Source organism: Crotalus tigris, unplaced genomic scaffold (genome assembly GCF_016545835.1).
Source record: "Crotalus tigris isolate CLP2741 ecotype Arizona unplaced genomic scaffold, ASM1654583v1 scf7180000017568.12009008, whole genome shotgun sequence".
In the NCBI taxonomy this organism is placed as follows: Eukaryota; Metazoa; Chordata; class Lepidosauria; order Squamata; family Viperidae; genus Crotalus; species Crotalus tigris.
In genome coordinates, this window is record NW_024096478.1 from 10,234,506 (window position 1) to 10,255,034 (window position 20,529).

At 36.7% G+C, this 20,529-nt stretch overlaps 1 protein-coding gene across 6 annotated transcripts in view; it reads right to left on the reverse strand.

The window, feature by feature from the left end:
- TENM2 (teneurin transmembrane protein 2) overlaps nucleotides 1–20,529 on the reverse strand; it is an 869,909-nt gene that overhangs the window by 39,316 nt on the left and 810,064 nt on the right. For 5 of the 6 annotated variants that reach the window (XM_039353403.1, XM_039353419.1, XM_039353429.1 and 2 more), the window contains 6 exons: nucleotides 18,164–18,307; nucleotides 15,902–16,151; nucleotides 10,717–10,737; nucleotides 5,094–5,326; nucleotides 1,663–1,817; nucleotides 326–1,200 (listed from right to left, as the gene is read on the reverse strand). In XM_039353403.1, the coding sequence (XP_039209337.1) occupies nucleotides 326–1,200; nucleotides 1,663–1,817; nucleotides 5,094–5,326; nucleotides 10,717–10,737; nucleotides 15,902–16,151; nucleotides 18,164–18,307 (1,678 nt within the window). The remainder of the gene's footprint in view (nucleotides 1–325; nucleotides 1,201–1,662; nucleotides 1,818–5,093; nucleotides 5,327–10,716; nucleotides 10,738–15,901; nucleotides 16,152–18,163; nucleotides 18,308–20,529) is intronic. The other variant, XM_039353411.1, reaches the window with a different exon arrangement.

Consider the following 20,529-nt stretch of genomic DNA (forward strand, 5'->3'; position numbering starts at 1 on the left):
CTGAACCAGAGGACTGGTTAATTCACTGAATGTTCTCTTACTAATGTTTTACCCTTCTTTGGCTCTTTCTTTGATTCTGTTGATTTTCATTTTTCCATAAAACAATTCAAGCTATATGAAAACCCATAACAACACAATAAGAGCAAACAAAAGAATGCCTGCAAAAATGAGCGCTCTGGTTCCCTTTGGGGACCACTCAGACCTGCCTTATTTGAGCCATCCTGCATGAAAAAAAAAACCTTACTACCTTATTCTTTATGAAGACATATAATTACTCAGACCGACAATTAATATGCACTATATGTTTGTCTAAAAACAGCCTTACTCATAAAAGGTTGTCCATCCCGTTTCATCACTTTTTGTTGCCAGGAGACCACTGCTTCCATGATATGTCATTAATCCAAGTTCCAAGGTCTGGGTTGACACTGCTTTGAGACCACCGTTGGTGCTAACAGCAAGAGTCACAATTTGATTGTCAGGCATTAAAAAATGGCGTGCAGCTCCATTTGTGTCCCGCCTAATTTTCAGAGAGTTGCCATTATTATCAACCAACTCAGTCACATCGTTATCAGCACTATAGGTGAAATTATATAGATATTCCCCAGTGACAAGACTGAGAGTATATTGATGGATACCATCAATGTTGAAGATGTATAGCTCCTGCTCTCTTGGTGAAGCAATTTCATATTGGTTGAAAGAGTTGAGGATTGGTTTATTTTTGCTGACTGCTCTGATGCGTATGTTTCCAAGATCTGCTATATAAATTGTACCATCTGGTGCTACTGCTAAGGAGGACGGGGTGTTTAAGATGGCATCAGTTGCATAAGCATCATCCCCAGCATAGCAATTACAGTTGACATCATTTTTGCAGTCACAGTCTGAAGCTGCCCCAGCCAGAAGACAAATCTCGCCATTCGTGGTGACCTGACGAAGCCGATTAATTTTTTTCTCATCTGTTTCACTGATGTAAAGAATGCCAGCATGTGAGATGGCAATGGCACTGGCTGACTCCAAAGCAGAATGAATGGCCAGTTTACTAAGAGAGTAGTCTATCCCAGGAACCTGACAGTGCATTGGACGACCAGCAATAATGCTAACCTGATGGTTCTCAGTGATTCGCAAAATGACATTATTCTCCAAAACATACAGTGAGTTATCCATTGGATTGACAGCCAGATCAGTTGGCCATTCCAGTCGCACCTATAGAATAAACAACACATTACAATTGCTTTAAAAACTTTTGATGAACAAAGGTTTGTGGAGAACAGCAAATAATTGGCCAGTTTTAACGGAGTTAGTCAATAATCAAAGCTGTATGCAGTTGCCTTAGACAATATTATTTTCAGTATCCATTAAACCTACATGCAGTCAGCTCTCTGGATGCTTATGTAAAAGATTAATTGCCCCCTTTCCAGTTAAAGGATAACCAAAGTTAATTAAACCACATTACTGTATCACAGTTCTATTTTTCTGTTGTAGATATATAGAAGCTTCTGCAAAGAAGGCTTGGCTTTTTTGTATTGCTAATTATGTTAAATATTATATGTTGTATAATCAGCAATAATTTTTTTCCCCAGCAGGCTAAAACTTCTGGTATATATTGGAGATAACCGCAAGACATTTATCCATCTGTTTTATTATCAGAAACAAATAACATTCTACCTGGGTGACATCCATGCTGGAATCACAGCTCAGTGGCCGAACAGCAGTTAAGTCGTTAGAGCCTAGCAGAGTTGATATGATACCATTCTGATCAACTTTCCTGATCATTGTTGCATCAACAAAGTACATAAGGCCATATTTATCCACTGCAATACCTGCCAATGTGAAACAAAAACAAAAATAAGATTTTTGCTGAAATATTTCTGAAGAACTTAGATTATACTGTATATATCAGTGATGGCAAACCTTTTAGAGACCAAGTGCGCAAACTGCAACCCAAAACCCACTTATGTATCATCGGGTGCTATTGGGCACCCATGGACTATTGGGTGGGCGTGGCTGTAAAGATAGTGGCAGACTGGGTGGGACTAAAAAGTTCAATCAATCAATTCCAACTTTGCGAGATCTTTTTTTTTTCCTGCGAGAAGTTGAAACTGATTGATTGAACCTTTTTTTTTTTGAACACGGCGGCGGAGGCCTAAAGCAAAAAGATTTTATAAAACCCAGCTGAAGGCCTAGGACTAGGGTGACGGTGCACATGCCTACAGAGAGGGCTCTGCGTGCCACTTGTGGCACGCATGTCATAGGTTCGCCACCACGGGTATATATCATCATCTATCATTACATATCAACCATGTGTGTGTGTGTGTGTGTGTGTGTGTGTGTGTGTAGATCTTTGGTTATTCAGGTTTTCTCCCGCATAAAATTGGAAGTGTCTTGGCGACGTTTTGACGAAGTCCCATTCGTCATCTTCAGGCTGGTGTTTTCAGCTTCGTGCTTTGAGCAGCAATGTGTGGTCTTAGCTGTTTCTTCCTTTTAACTGCCAGTGGGGGTATGAACTGATTGGGTGGGAGCTTGGCTGTGTTCTGATTGGGTGGAGGTGTGTTCTGATTGGTTAGGGGCTTGGCTGTGCTCTGATTGGCTGGGGGGTTGGCTGTGCTCTGATTGGCTGGGGGGTTGGCTGTGCTCTGATTGGCTGGGGGAGTGTTCTGTTTGGGTGGGGGCTTTGTTGTGCTCAGGTTAGTCTGAGTTGCAGGGGGGTTTAAAATGGTGGGCTGCCTTGCTATTTTTTGGCTTCGCGTTCGTTGTCGTGCCTCATCTTCATAGTGTGTGTCAGTTTGCTTCATGTATGGATTGGAGGGGTTTAAAGTGGCTAATGATGCAGCTGTGGTCTGGCTTCTGGTTTGTGGTCGTGCCTCATCATCGGTGTGGCTTTGGGTTTGCTTTTTGCGTGATGTGTGGTGGTGACATCCTGTGTGGTTTTGTGAGTGTGGATCTGGTGTCATTTTTTGTGTTAGGGAGTCGTTTGTCAATAAGGACAGGTTTCTAAAACCTGCCCTTATTGACAAATGACTCCCTAACACTATATATATATATATTAAAAGGAATACTAAAAATAAAGCATGATTCCTGGGTGTGTGCATATTGTGAATAAAATTTTATTGAGTGCTTTTTGATGCAATCTGTCGACCCAAATATGGGAGAAAGAAATCTTTTGCCTTGTATCAGCTCAAACTAGAGCCATCCACAGGCAGCAGTCACAACTGCGACATCATTTATATTATAAAATTTGGATTGCTAACAAAGAATTAAGGGAGAATGGAATAGCTATTTCGAACTTTTTAGTTCTCATCAACCAGACATACCCTTCTGAGATTCGAACCTGGGCTGTCTGCATGTTAAGCAGCTGTGTTAACCGCTAGGCCACAGGCTCTTTCTCACTTTGTCAGCTCTGTCAGGGAGAGAAGAGACAGGGGGAGGAATTACCTTGAGTGCTTTTTGATGCACCCTGTCGACCCAAATATGGGAGAAAGAAATCTTTTGCCTTGCTGCCTGTGGATGGCTCTAATTTGAGCTGATACAAGGCAAAAGATTTCTTTTGAAATCTTTTGGGGGGGAGAAGAATCTGTAATGCATCCTCAAGGGACGAAAGGGCAGGACCGAAGTGAATTTGTGACTCAGGGGGATACTGGAGTCAATCCAACCCCCCCATCCCCACCCCCTAGGTGCGATCGTATGCGGGGTGATGGAGGAGCTGCACATGGGGGAGGGGGGAAGACCTTAGTCCTGAATCCACTTAATCCCGAAGCTACCGATCGAGTGGTGTGTGAGGGAATGCGAGCTAGGAACAAAAGAATGTGTATTAAAGGAGACACGCTTGGGTTACATTCTGAACAGCTGGGGCCTATGATGCGCTCTAAGAGCCAGAAGCAGATGCTTGATAATGGGACGCTTGATAATGGTATATAAGTCTACTCCCTATACTTGTCTTTTAACCCTGACAATGTCAAATGTATTTTGACGAAAGCTTGGTTGATTAATTAAATTTTATTCTCTTAAAGCATTCTCTTGATGATCATTGTTTTAATAGTGTATATATATCTATAAATGTATTTCCATTCTAATCCTAATTCAATTTAATTTTTTTGTTTTTCATTGTATTTTAAAAAAATATTATTCGTTCTTTTTTTTCCAAAGTACACACTACATTCAAATAAAACATAATTGGAAATCTAGGAATAAAGCTTTCATATTAAGTTCAGAAAATTCCATGGTCTATGCCATTTGCTACCATGCCACCCTAAGCTTCTTCAGATTTCTTTTTGTCATTCTTCCCTGTATGAAAGGGATATTCCAAGCAAACAGTAATGTGGCCTAGAATCTGAGACTTTTTATCTTCCTCAGTGTTCACCAAGCTCCCTGTGCCACCCAATTTTATCTATTGCTTTGATCTCTTTTTTCTTTATTAAAAATAATTACATGGAAAGAGGACATTCTGCAAAGAAAAACACACATTTCCAGCATTACTTTTATTTCCAAGAATGCTTCTACACTTTGGTTAACCCTATGGGTAGTCTTAAAAAATAAACATGGTAGGTGTATGCAGCTCAGCATTTTGTTTGGAAATATGGTTACCTGTCTGAAGTTGGGGGAGGATAAAGAGAAGGGGTAAGAAGTGACAGAGAGTATGGGAATCAACCTTTGCTAAGTTTGCTTTCGGGTAAATGATTGTTTTGTGAGAGCATCCAAAATATGTTTTTAAAACTACCAATATGCTCAATGATCCAAAAAGGTTCCTGGCCTACAACAGCCAAGGTAATAACTTATATCTTTGGAACTAGGAACAAAATTTAGTTTGAACAATTAAGGAAAGCTTACCATAACGGTATTTTCAATATAATAAGTTAGAATTATTTATTCATTCAATTTGGAAGGTAGAATTCATGCATAGCCTTTACGTAGCAATTTATTTTATTTAGTATTTCTTTACAGTTCTTCTAGTGTTTTCATTAATTCCAAGGGCTGAATAGCCAGAGTCTTAAACTGTAATCCTAGGGCCAATAAACAATATCTCAAAGTAAATGTTTTATTTTTGGATTATGCTACCCAAATCAGCCATTTGCTACACAACAGCAGGTGATGCCCCTTACCTCGAGGGCTCATTAATGTTGCATCTATTGCTTTCCCTCCATCACCACATCTGGCCTCATCAAAAGGCAGGCACTGCTCTCCTGTCCCTGCAACCACTTCCGAATTACCAGCCAGGTCTTTTGCACCAGTAAGGCTCTTGACTTTGTAAATACGACGACTGTTGGTATCCGAAACATAAAGAGAGCCCGAAACAGGATCCACAGCTAGATAGTACTTGTGGGCAGGATTGTTACTTGAGGAGAAAGAGAGAGAGAAAAAAATGATAGCTTCAGAAAGTCTGGTGTACAGAGAGATCATTATTAATCCGTTTCAGCCCAGGAGCATGAATTTGCCATCCTTCCGTCTAAAAGCAATCTCATAGACACCCTGCCCTCGTATAACATGCCTAACCTAGTTCCCATTTCGGGATTCACACAATACACCAACCCAATTAACTGGCTTCACACAACATGGTAAGTCTTACAAGAGCTTGGCATGCTGTGTCAAAGCATCTGCTAGCTCTCTACTTGTACTGGTTTCATAGTATACCATGAGGTTTGGCAGCCCCAATTCCTACTTCCTTTCACTTTGGCTAGAACAGGTAGAGTTTAGGTTTGGGTGTGAGAAAAACCACTGCTCTAAACTGACATGACAGCCTGAAGAAATTTCCTCCTCACAACCTCTCCAATTGCAGGACTGTGATTGTGCAAATCTGAAGGACAATAATGTCATTCTTTACCTATCACTTTGAATTCTTTGGATGAGGGGCAGATGGAAAAGTGGTAAATAAATAAAGCTGGCGGGGGATTTTATGTAACCCCCCCTAGCTTTATTTTACTTCGGTGAATGTTGATGGCATGTGTTTTTTTATCTTAAATTATTTCTGTAGTCCTGTTTACACCAATATGAGACTGAGTACACCAATATCAGAATAATATGAACTCAGTGAAATTTACTTCTGAGGTAATTTTGGAGTGTAAATGTTAGATTCAGTTCTTAACAGCTTAGCTCACTAGCAAGTTCCTGTCAATTACAAGACAAATCTACCTTGGTTTTTAATCAATCTTTCTTTGAGCATTACATCATTCTATTTCCCCCACATCTCCAAAACTAGAATAGACTGATTTACATCTCACTAACAAGGGCAATGGAAACATATATGATTCTCATGAATTTCCATTTATGGATTTCCTTTTTTCCATCCATGAGAATCCATTTATTATACAAAGCATAAACATTTTGTTTTGGAACAATGCTTTGAGAAATAATGTAACCACAAATGCAAAATATATGAGACTCGAATTTTAAATTGCTTTTGACAGGAGGCGTATTTAGGTTTTTTTTAAAAAAAAAAATACAGCATCTGTGCTGGCTTGTAAAATCTTTATCCCATCTTCCTGCATTGCCAAATAATAGAGAATATTCCAACCTGCTCTGATGCTCTATAAAAGGTAAGTAAGCTCATAATTTTTAATTACACACATTCTTCCCTCTTAATAAAAAGAGCTTTTTTAGAAAGAGTTTTTATAGTGTGTTGGACAGCCTGGGATTATTAGAAGTATAACATCTACATTTAGTATTCCAAAATAGTAACAAATGTCATAAGATTAGTTACTTTCAAGGTTAAAGCTGAAGTAGGGCAAAATTGGCTTTGTTATTAAAAAAAATCAAGATGTTCTAAACAGGTTCTCTCTTCGAACGTTTCCTGTTCAAAGCCTAAGCTTTGAAGTGCTTCACATTTCCCTTTGAGAAAAGGAGCAACATGCATTCAAAGTGTGTGGGAATGGCTTTGCTATTATTACTGATTGCCAGAAAACAATTTTCTCACAATATAAAAATGCATAGTGAAATAATTTCTACTGTGTTTTATCTTCATTACTGCTTGTTTGAAACAAAGCAGCTCAAACTTATGGCTTAGGAAAATTGCTAAAATCAGCTGCATATTCATATTTGGCTGACAGCCTTTGATGGTGTCTCCAGAGAGATATAGTACAGGTAGTCCTTGACCTATGCTCATTTGTTCAGCAACCATTTGAAGTTACAATAACAACAAACAAATGATTGATCCTTGGAGTTCTGGCCATCCTAGAACTCCCCCCCCAACTGTCATGTGACCACAATTTGGGTGTTTGGCAATTGGTTTGCACTTATGACCAGTTGCAATGCCCCATGATCACATGATCACCTTTTGCAACTTTTGTTGTCCTGAAGGGAAGATAACAAGTCATTGGGGTAAATTTCCCCTACCTGCATAATATTCCTTAGCCCCTTTGATTTCATGCTGTGCCAACCACTCACACCCCCCCATGCACCCCTTCTGCACACTTCCTGAACTATGCCATGCCTCCTGCACATCTCCTCACAACACCAACCTGTACCACATTTTTTGCACACTCTTTAGTACCCCTTTATCAACCCATGTCATGCCTGTCATGAACCTTTTGCATCCCTTCCTGCCTTTCCCTGACCCTCACAATGCCTCTGGTGCACGTCTTTGCACCCACTAACACTCTATCCTGCATCCTTTGCCTTCACCCAGTAGCAGCTATTGACCTGCTTGTTGGCCTGAGACTTGTGACTTCCTGTTGGCTTCCTCATGGACTTTGGTTATGGGAAGCCTGTAGGATGCTGCTTCACCTAATCACCAAGGGATTAGTTAACAATGGCAATCAGCAATGTAGGGATGGCCCTTGTTAAGGGATGTGGTTATGTTTTATGATTGCATTGCTTAGCAATGGAAATCCTAGTTCCAATTGCTGTTATAAGTTGAGGACTACCTGTACTTGAGAAGGTATGTTAGCACATGGACAATCTCTGCACATTCCTGTCATGATAATGTATGATCTTGTAGATTTTTGAATGTTGCCTGCCTTGCAGGTAAGGCCTACAGGTAAATGTGTAGCTGCCACAGCCAGATGCACATGTCTAGGTTTGCAGCTTACACTCCTACTTGTTCTTCAGTCAGTTCATTTGGGTGGGTTTTGCCTACAGCCTTCAAGATAAAAGCTTTAGTCCAGCATTATAAATAGTTTTTCTTCTTCATTACAACAGAAATGAGCATGGTATATGTTCATTAATACTTCCCACTTTATAATTATTTCAAGGTAGGTAATTTGAACTTATGATCTGGAGAACCTTGGTTTAGATTGTATCTCCGCCTTAGTGTCATTCAATGTGTATAAAGAGCAGGGGGCTCATTAAAAGAGTAAGAATGCCTCTGTGTTGAATAAGGAATGTATAGAACAGTCCTAGCTACTTTTTGGGTTGTTCAGTGGATGATATAGTGATCTTACAATGGTTCACAAAGCACAAGATATCTATTCAGTAATTAAAATGTAAGGAAAATAGACAATTTGATATCAAATGCCTTGGTTTTCTTTCTATGTGTCCCTTATATCTCATAATATTGGGATCAACTTCAGCACTGGTATTGCAATCCCCAAGATTCAAGGAGGTAAAGCATTATGGGGTTCTTGGTGCTTTCTGAGCTTAGTTGTTTTCTTGCAGCAGCAGCAGCAGCGTTAGCTGATGACGTTACCTAGTTTGGTAACATCATAAACCTCTGCAAAAAAACAGCCAAGCTGAGAGAGCACCAAGGACCCCTCATTTGAACTCTGATCTGCAAATATTCTTTTTTATAGGCACAGCATTACTGCAGAGAAGGCTTTCATAATATTTTCATCCTCTAGAAGGCATTGTACGGACTAATTAGTTTCTAAGGTTTCTGAAAGCATGACTGCCTCTTTCCTGTTCTCTTGTAAGATTAGCATTCTGTAATCTGCAGCTATCCTATAAACTCATACATTTCGGCCAACCACACAACAGTGTACATTGTGGCAAATCTTTTCTTTTTTGCCTTCATAACAAATCAATCCTAAAATACTGCAGTGTTAATTCTCTATATGGTAATAAAGTCCCTCAGATCTGGCACAAAGCTAAGCTATTGTTTTGCTGAAATCTTTCTGCCTTATTTCATAGGGTCATTGAGTGTCTTGAGATATTAGAGGCTTTTTCTAATAAATCTATTTTGACAGGTGTTCAAGGTGTTGAACAAGTGAACCACCTGCAAATTTAGAAATGTCAGCTTCAGCTATTCAAATAGACAACTGGACTAAATGGAGATACTCCTGCACAAACATCCCTCAGCTAACAGGCAGATGGAATGAGTATTTTAAATAAGATCTCTGCAGATGCCAGCCCTAGGTGACACAGGGCAAACTCCTTTAAAAGCAAGAGAGTTTTTAAAAGACAGCAGAACAAAGACAGAAAATTAAGTTATTTCTTGTTAAGTAGATTTCTTGAGGGAGCAGAGTGAGATAAATAAAGCCAGCTCCACAATAAAAGATGTTCTGGACAATTACATTAGGCATGGTTGCAAACTGGGATTTGATGATACTCAGATTGGATGATACCCTTGTGAATAAAGTTGGAAAAATGCAAAAAAAAAAGCCATTTTTGCTGATTTTGTCATTAAAAGAAATGTTCAAGACGACACCTACAATAATGCAATCAAAGCTCTGTCTATTTTCAATGTGCATTCTGCATTGTGTGTGTGAGAGATACACATTAAAACAGGCAGAGCTTTAATTGCACTGCCTTGACTTTTTTTGACAACGCGAGTACCCTAAATTGACTATGATAATGTAAGATTCCTAGTATTGTGTGACACTAAGTGAATTTATTAGTAACACAGGTGAATTTAATTGGGGCAACAACTGTCTTGTATACTGGCACAAGTAACATTTAACTTAGAATCTTCCATTTTTATTTCAGCAGCTCACTTTCACAAATGCTAATTTGTGTTAGAGTAAGGACAATACATTTGAGTTTAGCAGTTACAACAAGAGACTTATAATATATCCAGAATGAAACTTTATTTGCGGTATCAATATATCTAGCTTGGTCAAACTGGATCTATGGGATTTTATGTTTTTATGTTATGCCTTAATTATTCAAATATTAAAACATTTTGCAAAAATTTATCTAGGAATTGCAAAAGTTACCAGCAAGTAAATGCCTGATTGTGTTTTATGGTTTTTCACATGCTTCTAGGACAATGTCCAAAGATGTAGGGCAGGTGAGCAAAACTGTGCATGTAAAAAGTGAACAGCAAAAGGAATGAAACCCTTTCCAAAGGAATTTAAAATCACTTCAAAATAACTAATGAATTTGGTGATTGGATATAAACTGTTCAAAGTAACCTAATAATATTGAGTTAAAGGGTGAGATGGAATGGGAGAACAAATCTGGGGGAAAAAAATCCTTTAATGGATTGGAAATGAGTTTTTGACCCATTTCTAGTCCATTAGTGGTTTTCTAAATCCTTTTCAGCATTTACAAGAACCACTCCTACAGTTTTCCTCAACCATTTAAACGAATTAGACACTACAGAGAAAATGGTCATATTGAAGTTTACATGGAGTTCGTTATATTTTCATTCCACTAATTCTTTGGTTGCTTTTTTACTGCATTTGTATAACTACTACTGCTTACCATATTTCTAACATAAAATTAGAACACTAATATTGCTACATCTGATACATTAAAAACAGAACATTATACAAAAAAGCACAACACAAAAAGCAAACAAAATGGAGCAAGCAAGCTATAGCAAATGATAATAGGATTGCAAACTTGGCTTACCTATGTTTAAATTCTTTATTTCTTTACAGAAAGAAAACAGAAAAGAAACAAGGGGGGAGGGAGGGAAGAAAGAGAGAACAGTTAGCTGAAGAAGAGACCATGTAGCAAACATTACATATTGTCTTATTCTACAAGATGGCAAAAAGAAACCTGTTCCCAATGTTAATCTTGACTTATTCAGGCATGAAGCCATACAGAAAGTGTTGCTGTCTCTGTATCTGCTGGGACGGACCCTTAAGACTTTTATTGTAAAAATACAATAGTCCATTCTGTCCCTTCCTCATACTCTTCTTAGTTTACAATGCAGTAGATGAAATTGGGTGCAGTATTCTAAAGGTGATTAGACTAATATTGAATACAGGATTATTACTAAACACTGGGCTCCCTTTACTGCAACCTAAGGTTGCTCCATTTTTTCTTGGAGCTGATTGCCATTTCTTTTTTTTTTTAATTGAATTTTTTAAAATTTTACAAAAAACAAAGCAACCCACCCCCAAACCTCCCCAACCCTCCCATTCCCTCCCCCGACCTTCCCAGAGCTGAACATAGGCTTAATTAAAATTTCTTGAAATAATCTTAAAAAAAAGAAATATAAACCATGAATAAATCTAAATATTAAATACATTAATTAAACAAACTATAAGATAATTAACAATAATATATATATATATATATAAAACATAAATACCCAAAAAATAATACTTAAAAGAAAAAAGAATAAAGAAAAGACAAAAAAATATAAAAAAAATATAATAAGAATAAAAAATAAAAATAAAAAAAGGAAATAAAATCTATAAGATATTTTAAATTTTAAATATAAGTTATTGAAAAACTAAATAGTACTTTTTAATATCCAACTTATAGTGTATAAAATCTATCCATTTTTTCCATACCGCAAAATACTTCTCCTGCGATTGATCCTTCAAAAAAGCCGAAATCTTTGCCATTTCTGCCAGGTAAGAAACTTTAAGAAACCACTCTTGCAAAGTAGGCAAAGATTCCTTCCCATTTCTTATTCAGTTTGTTAAGATGAACGTAATTTTTATATCTATAGTCCCAAACCTGTCTCTCCCATCTTGACTATATTTATTTCAACTGAATTTAACCAAATTTAGGCATAGTTTAGAGATTGTTTTAAATTTTCCTCCTACCTTCTGTGTTGCAGCCTACAATTTCTAGCTTTATTTTATTTGCAATGTTTTTGTCCCTAATCCAGGACTAGGTCTATTACAGGTTCCTGGGGGCAGAGAAGTATCTTTCCATGCTAACGCAGACATTCATTGCGTATGCCTGCTTAACAGACTGCTGATTCATGTAAAAGGAAAAACACTCAATCCACCTTTTACAATTCCGCCAACCAAAATATTCTGAGAGATCTCCTAAATGCTATGCTGAAACCAAAGCATGTTCTTTCCATAATTTTTCCTAGTCTAGTGCCTAAGTACATAGACTCGAACAGGGGTCTTCAAACTTGGTCCCTTTATGACTTGTGGACTTCAACTCCCAGAATTCCTCAGCCAGCGGGCCTGGCTGAGAAATTCTGGGAGTTGAAAAGTCATAAAAGGGCCAGGTTTGGACTAGAAGGAGATTTGCTGGATCCCACATAAGCTATTATGATTCCTAGAAATAAATTTATTATTCTACAGCTCTAATTAGTTTACAATTAACAAAATTATGGATACAATCTAGGCATTCACAAAGGGGTCTAGGATAAATATTACCCCACTAACATATTTTAGGTCATAAACATGGTCTTTCTTTTCTTTTAACCAATCCCAGTTGAATAATCAACAAATATAAATTTACAGATACGAAAGACCAGCATTAATACAACTTTCCTGAATAAATTAACTTTCTTCTACAATGTGTTGGGTCCTTCAGCTTTAAAGCCAGTATGTGTAGCTATACTGGGTATCATCTGCTTTTTGTGATATTTCACAAATTTTGGAAGCTAAGTCATGTCTTGTGCTGAAACATAATTTGAATGAATCATTCATTGGTTCCTAATTGAAGGTAATTCTCATTTAACCTCTAGTTTCTCACATTGATCAACTACCAAGTTCCTCCAGTCTTCTCCCAGAAACTCACAGTGAGCTTGCAACACTTTCTCTCTGAACATGGATGTCCCATTTAACTAGTAGAACTGAGAGCCATTTATAAGACTACTATCTGTTAACTTTTCCTATAAATATATTTTGCATTTGTAAATGTCACATGTCAAAATCTTTCTCTTTCGCTTATCCTTTTATTTTCTCAAAACTGTCATATATGGAAAATTAAAAGGAAATAGCTCCATCTCAATTTGGCACAGATAATTCAATTCAAACCTATAGCAGGAATGTAATTCAATTTGGTGCCCTGGTGAGTTTCAGATTATGTCATTCCGAATGCTTGGTCTAGATGAAGAGTTGAGAAAATGATGCACATTACAAGAATATCTTTTATTTACAGATAAACTAGATTAAGTTATAATTTCACTTATATTTTTGCATGGATTTGGAACACTTTGCTATTTCTTATCTTATCAGTATTATTTTAAGTGTCCTGTTTTTGTATTTATTTAGAATGCATAGAAATTTGCAACAATATTAGTTCATATAATGGAGAACATCTGTGATAAATGTTTAGGCAGAATGTGATTTTGTGCAGAAAGGAAGGATGATTAAAATGAGTAATGCCTATTTTTGCATATGATGGCCATACTTGTCCACAAAATTATGTATTTTTTTTTCAGTAAAAGAAATCATTCAGTACATTAGATCAGCCTATAATGCGATACAGAGAATTTAGTGACATAGTATCTCAAGAGAAGAAAAAATGATCTATAGCTGTAATATGGTTTGCTCATTATTAAATCAAGTACTCTTTTCTTTCTTCCACTCCATCCATTAAATATTATCAAATCTTCTCCTCCCCAGTTTTGGCATAGCTGTAAAACTGGTACTATTCAGTATGATTGAGTATTAGAAAAAATGCTTTGTGTAACTCTAAAATCAAAACAAAGTGGATTTAAATAGGAAATCTCATCCCTGCCAAAACTGGCAGGGCAAGTTATTGCAAATAAACAGGCAGGTAACTTGCACTAATCATGTTGCCTTCTTGGGTAATGAAATGTCTGCACGTTCAGAGAACACCAAGAACTCTAAAGCAGGTTTAGTTCTGACAGTTCCACCTTTGTTAAAATACTTTCACTTCTGAGTTATTCTAACCTATCTCATGTTCCTGAACACCTCTAGTTATATTTGTTTATATGGGATCCATTCTTTGTTTCATTTCCATTAATGCAAAACTAAGACTTATAGGCCTCTTGAGAAGGCAACAAACACCTGACACTACATTATACTGAATTCAATCAGAATTCCACAGTGTCCAGTTGCCATGGACCTAATCAATGCTAGACAATACTGTATAAAAGTTCTAATGAAATCACTTAAGGAAACCAGTGGATAAAAGTTTGCCTCTTGTTTTGTATAATCAAGAAAAAGATTTCTGCCTTTAAACAAACAATTATTAATATATTAGAATTAGCAAAAAATAATATTACATGTGGCTCTGGTTTTCAGCACTTTGTATGTTTTAGGACAATGGATTCAATGATATGTATAATCTGAGCAGTTTTATCTACATGGAGACTATGATTTCAGTTTGAAGTTGCAAGTTAGAAATAGTAGAGCAGTATATAAGAAATAACAACATGAAAGAAAAATTGCATTCTATCCCACATTCATAAATTATCTAGAAATCAGGAGAGAGATTACAGCTTTCACTAAAAAAGCTAAATATGGGTCAACAAAAGCAATTATAATATCATGCCACTGAAGTAGAACTATCCCAATATCACAAGTATAATCAGAAGATTTAATTTGATTTAATGAAAGTGTCACCTCAATGTGAAACTGCTTTGAAAATGAGGGCTATCAAAATATGATGATACCAGAGTATGGAAGACTAACATTTTCAGATCCTCCTTTCTTTATTGTGGATCAGTTTAAGATATGAAGATTTAAGGTAACCATTTTGTCTTTAAAGCTCTGACCAAAATATAAAAAGGGAAAAAATGAATTCAAAATTTTAGCTCTACCCACTCTAAGGAGTATAGGGGTATAGGAGTACTATGAATTGCACAACCGTGCCATAAAAATAAATGCAAATACACAGCTGAAGAACACTTGCACTACTGTGCATAATTCAGTTTACTGCATCTCAAAATCCATAATGTTGAATCAAAAAGAGACACAAAAGAGAATCAAAATGTCTCAGGGTTAGAACAACTCCACTTTAAGGAAAAATGTTAAATGTTTTGGCCTTTGAACTTAAAAAAGATTGTGTAATAAAGATATGTGAAATTATGGACATAATATGTGAGCATTGTTTTTTCTCCTATTCTCATGCTGCAACCCAGGATTAACCATTGATGCTGAATAATGAGAGGTTCAGGACTTACTTGGGAATAGAAACAAGAATGAGCTACAGCCTTCATATTCTACTGATTGATTTCCAAAGCCATTCAATTGGCCAATATGGATATACAATGCTGGACTAAATATGTTCACTATTTTAGCAGAATCCTAACATTTGTTATTTTTTATTCTCTTGCTTTGTTTTATTACCGTTCCATTCATACATAACTTTCATTCACCCTTCTCCTTTTGTCCTTTCCCTTCCTTTTCTCCTACAATATTCTTTTGCATTCCTCTTCTTATTTATCATTCCCACTGCCAATTTCCTGCTTTCCAGTTCTGACCTGTTTCTTTTCTCTTTCCTGACCATTTTAACTGATTTAACAGTCTTTTGCTTTCTAATTTACTTTTCTCCTCTCCTAATTTAATTCCTTCCTCCTATTGCTGTTATGCCCATTTTCTCTTCTTCATTCCCTTTTTAAAAACAAAACAAAAAATTAACTTCCACCTAGATTCTTTTATAATAATGCTTAACCGTCACTGCCCATTCTGATTCTTTAATGGTGAATTTCACAATTCATGGACTGCTTGAATTCCCATTATAATCTTCAAAGGAAGGGGGGGGGAAATGCAACTTTATGCCAGTTTTGATCCATCACTCATGTTCACCTATCAGTTGTGAACAGTGGATTGTGCTGAGGGCTACAAGCAACAACAGTCTAGAAAGCTATAAAGAAAATCACTTAAGAAAGCTTTTATAGTGGTGCTTTTAGCAGTGGCATTACCTTAACTCCAAAATGCTGGTGACGTTCCTTGAGGGAAAGATGCGTCGAATGTAGTTGAAATCCCCAACAAACAGGCTCCCATCAATTCCCACCGCAAGTGCTACAGGAGCAAGAAGTTTGTTTCCTTCTGCAAGTCCATTGCAACTTGGGCAGGAGATACTTCGACGACGACCATTTCCCATAATGCTGGTAATTACTGCTGGTTGTTGAGTTAAAAACTGATTCTCTCCACTACCTTTGTGTAGAATACCTAACAACATGCAAAAAAGCACACTATACTTTATTTTTATTCATGGGATGTTTTGGTTGCCAAATCCTGTGATTGGAATTTATCTGTCTTCAGAGTTTTATTACATGGTTCAGATTGTAAGGACATAGCTTATAAATTTCTGCTAGCCAATGTTTTCATTTTGCTAACTTTAACAAGTCACCTTATCCTTCACCAACTTAATACCATCCAGATTTGACAGAGACAATGCTGGCAGGAAGTATAGCATTGAAGTCTGAGACTTTGGGAGCACTATGTCTTGGGACTAATATAAACTATGTAATATCTAATTCATTTCCTGTATATGGTAACTCTTTGACTAACACAGTGAAAAAGAGACATGTTCTTTATTGAAATCAGTAATGCTCACAATAAAATAAACAATTTAATAGATTTTCCTTAGATCTTTCCCATTCTAATTTCCTATTAAGATATGCACCATTTGGAATAGCATGAGGTTTTTAATGAATTCAACCCTGAAAACCCACTCATTATCACTCTGAGATGCTAAAATCAACTTTGAATGTTTGGCAAGGGTATAATTGTTGGGAATTTTTCTCCTTCTTTTTCCCAGACCAGGTGTGGTGAACATATTTAAGCCCTAGGAACTGATCAGCTTCTTTGTTCTTTTAAGTGAATGAGTTGAGAGAAAAAAATTCAAGAGGAAGTCAGAGAATATGCCAAGCAGACATTAAATAATGAATTACTTTAAAATGTGTTTCATACTTGACACTGGCAATTTAAATAGTAAAATTTCATTGCAAGTTAGTTTGAATTTTTTATGGAAAGGTGACAGTCAAATTTCAGTCAGCTGATTTTTTTGTTAAAGTTTAATGTGTTTTATAAGTTGAACAAAAAATTGGATATGTGAAATAAACTGTGAAAGTCAAATAATGTAATTTAAAGAAAAATAATAATTTTATTCATTCATTTATTTAAAGATTTATTTGCTGTCTGTGGGTGAACCTTGCAGGGTGTTGATGATTTACAAGAATACATCAAAACATTCTTTAAAATCTAAGTCTGATATATAAATATACCCTCTGCTGAGGAAATTTCAATGATACATAAAAACCAACTTCTTTCAAATATCCTTTTCTCAACTGGTTTCACTGTTACAACGTATACATCTGTATGTGAGTTAATTAACAGACACACAAAAATTTTCATTTTGGACCGTTATTCTGTTAATTGAGATTCTCCATACTTATATTGTATGCATATCCTTAGCACATTCCTAAACACAAAATCATATTGAATGAATGAATAAAACAAAAGTCAAGAGAGTCCTTCCCATATATTCTTGTTTGTATGGATTTCTAGTCATTGTTTGTTTCCCACCTCAAACTTAAAGCTGACACAGATTTCTGGTCAGTTGTCACTGGAAAAAGATACAAGGGCTGCAAGTGCCCATCCCTGGCTTAATGCAATAGCTATGTTGACTTAACACAGTTAATTAGACCAGCAAATACCTAGCAACTACATTCACATAACATGCTAACCTTAGTTAGTTCTTAGTTTTGTTTCATTTTTGAGGTTTAGCCGGTTTCACAGGCTCAATCCACATGGTTCACTAACAGTTCATGCATTGTAAAAAATCCACAAAAGGAATTGTATTGTACGATTAAGTAAGCTATGTGCATGCAGCTAATATCTCAACACAAACAATGCTTTTCAGAATAACACTAAAGGCATAATTTTCTTCATATATTTTAAATATTAAAACATGTTTTAAATATTGGCCCTACAGGGTCTTCTTATTGTTTAGCATCCATAAGATGTTAGCACAAGCATTTCTTATTATTCCAAGCACACCTATGAGAATGGAACCTACAGGGATGGGAAAACTGTTCTTCCAGATTTTGCTAAGCTACAATTCTCTGTATCCTGCAACATCAGTCATATTGACTAAGCTTCCGAGAATTATTCATCAACATCTTTAGGGCAAGAGATTCCCTACCAAAAACCCCACAAATGAATATCAATAAGCTTACCACTTTTTATATTAAGAATATGATGCTTATCCAATGACCAACCACCTAGATTTGAAGGGTCAAGTTCAAAACCTTGCAGTAGAGCAGTCCTTTTTTCCCATAAAATCAGACTGGGACAGGTCTCATACTCGAAGCCCACAGACACTGAAATATATATAGACATATTTTATATTAATAACCATTGTTATGTGAATGAGTTGCCATCTACTATGAAGTACAGTTCCCAAGGTATTTTATTTTTTTCTACATTATTAAACTTAGATATTTGACTTCATTTGACCCTGAAATTTAACTTGGCGTATACTCTGAAGAGCTGAACAGAGTTTTAAAGTTGCAGGAAATGATTGATTTAATAAAGGAAGGAGGGAACTGATGATGACAGCCCAGATTCTATTTTTAATTAGCTGGCTGCTTCTAGCACTGAAAATACATATCTAAATTCAATACTGTACTTTTGTGTTCATGGGAAAAAATACAGAATAAAACTCTGGAAATATGTTAAATAATGCATTAACCTGATACCCCATTATCCACAGAGTTATCAGATGGACATCTTGGAAAATATTAAATTATAGATTATTGTTCTTACCAAATGCATGGCTTTCTTGTTTCAGTTTGAAACCAGCCTATTTATTATTCACTGTAATGTTTACTATTTCCCATAAAGTTTTCACATATAATTACATATTGCAGAAACCAACAGGCAATGTCCAACAGGCATGACACATATTGGGAGTTACTGTGAGTAAAGTATTGAATTAGCAACAGAAAGTTCCAGATTCATCTTCACTTCCAGCTAAGTGACGTGGTCAGTATGACAGACTGGAAGACTGGGCAAGTTAGAGCTCAGGGGGTTAATAACACTGTGTCCAAAGACAAAGAGGACCTAGAGGGTTGGTAAGATTTATTGCCAGGAAATTGCTCAGCCAGGCCTCTAAGGAGCAGAGGGGATAAAAGTATACTGGTAAAATGGCTGGAACAGCTTTTGAATAGAATATAATAGAATAGAACTGGAAGGGACCATGGAGGTCTTCTAGTCCAGCCCCCTGCTCAAGCAGGAGAACCTATACCATCTCAGACAAGTGATTGTCTAGTCTCTTCTTAACCACTAGGTGGACAGAGAAGGAGATCAAGGAAAAGTCAATAAAGAAATAAAAAACCACAGTTAAAATCAGAATGAATGGAAGAGGAATAGAAAGTGGAGCAGAAGCTATAAGATATATCAGGGTGGAGGAGATAGCCATTATATCAGATAGCATGGTTTTTGCCAGTGTAGGAGGCCTAATGAAACTGACTCTATTTAAAATGGGCCAGTGGAGCTGTTTTCCTTTATATGGTAATAGCAGAGATAGTGGGAAAACAAACAGAGCAATGAAAGAGAAAAGAAAAAATAAATAGAACTACTGTTTACTTGAGTGAATGTTAGAAAAATGTTCATCCCTGGAATGAAAAGACAGGAGAGGGTACCTTACCACCATCTGACCTGCTAAGGAGATCTATAGGGGACTGGACAAGTGAAGGGGAAAACCCTTGGTAGGCAACTTGTTATGTGGCAATAGGAATGATTAGGAGTTGTGGGCTAGGTAGATAAGGGGATGGACATGGAGGCAGAATGATAATAATGATAGGAAGGAGGAAATATGGCAGGTGAGATGGTCCAGAGGAAGAAATATTGCAAAGTTGTCCCCATATCAAGAACTAGACAACTAGACTGATAAGCAAGTCATACTCGGGCCTGATACTTCTGAATTCAAGATTTGTTTCCCATGAATGTAGTCTCAGAGATCTGGCTGGAAGAGGGGGATTTTCTCTCACTGAAATTTATCAAACGGGTTTTTGTCACTTTCTTCAGTGCTGATGCCAAGATAGGGGAAGTACTGTGGCAGTTATGTATCAGAAGCGCCTGGCCATTGTGAAGAACTCTGTTCCACAGATGGCCAGATATGAGGCCATATTTGTGAAATTATGTCCGAAGAACAAGCTAGGGGGGAAGCTTGGGGGGTGTTATTGTACTGTCCAACCCTACATGGCAGCATCTCTCTCTTGCAAAGATGATTATAGATTTACCTGTATTGTTAGTGCAAAATAATTGTCATGGCTGTCATAACAATCTGAATTTTTTTCTTGAGACAAACCACTTTGTTGGCCACATGGTAGATCTGCTTTATTTCAGAGCAGAGGACATATGATCTGGTCCCGGCAGACATCTAAAAGTGATTTGTTTTTGCCATGTACAAATAACTTTCTAGTGATGATAGGGTTAACTGGATCCCTAACCTCCAAAGTAGGATAGTCCAAGTAAGATGCCTATCCTGATATCTGACAGATCTAGTAGCTTCCCATATTTGAAAATTGACATAGGAATC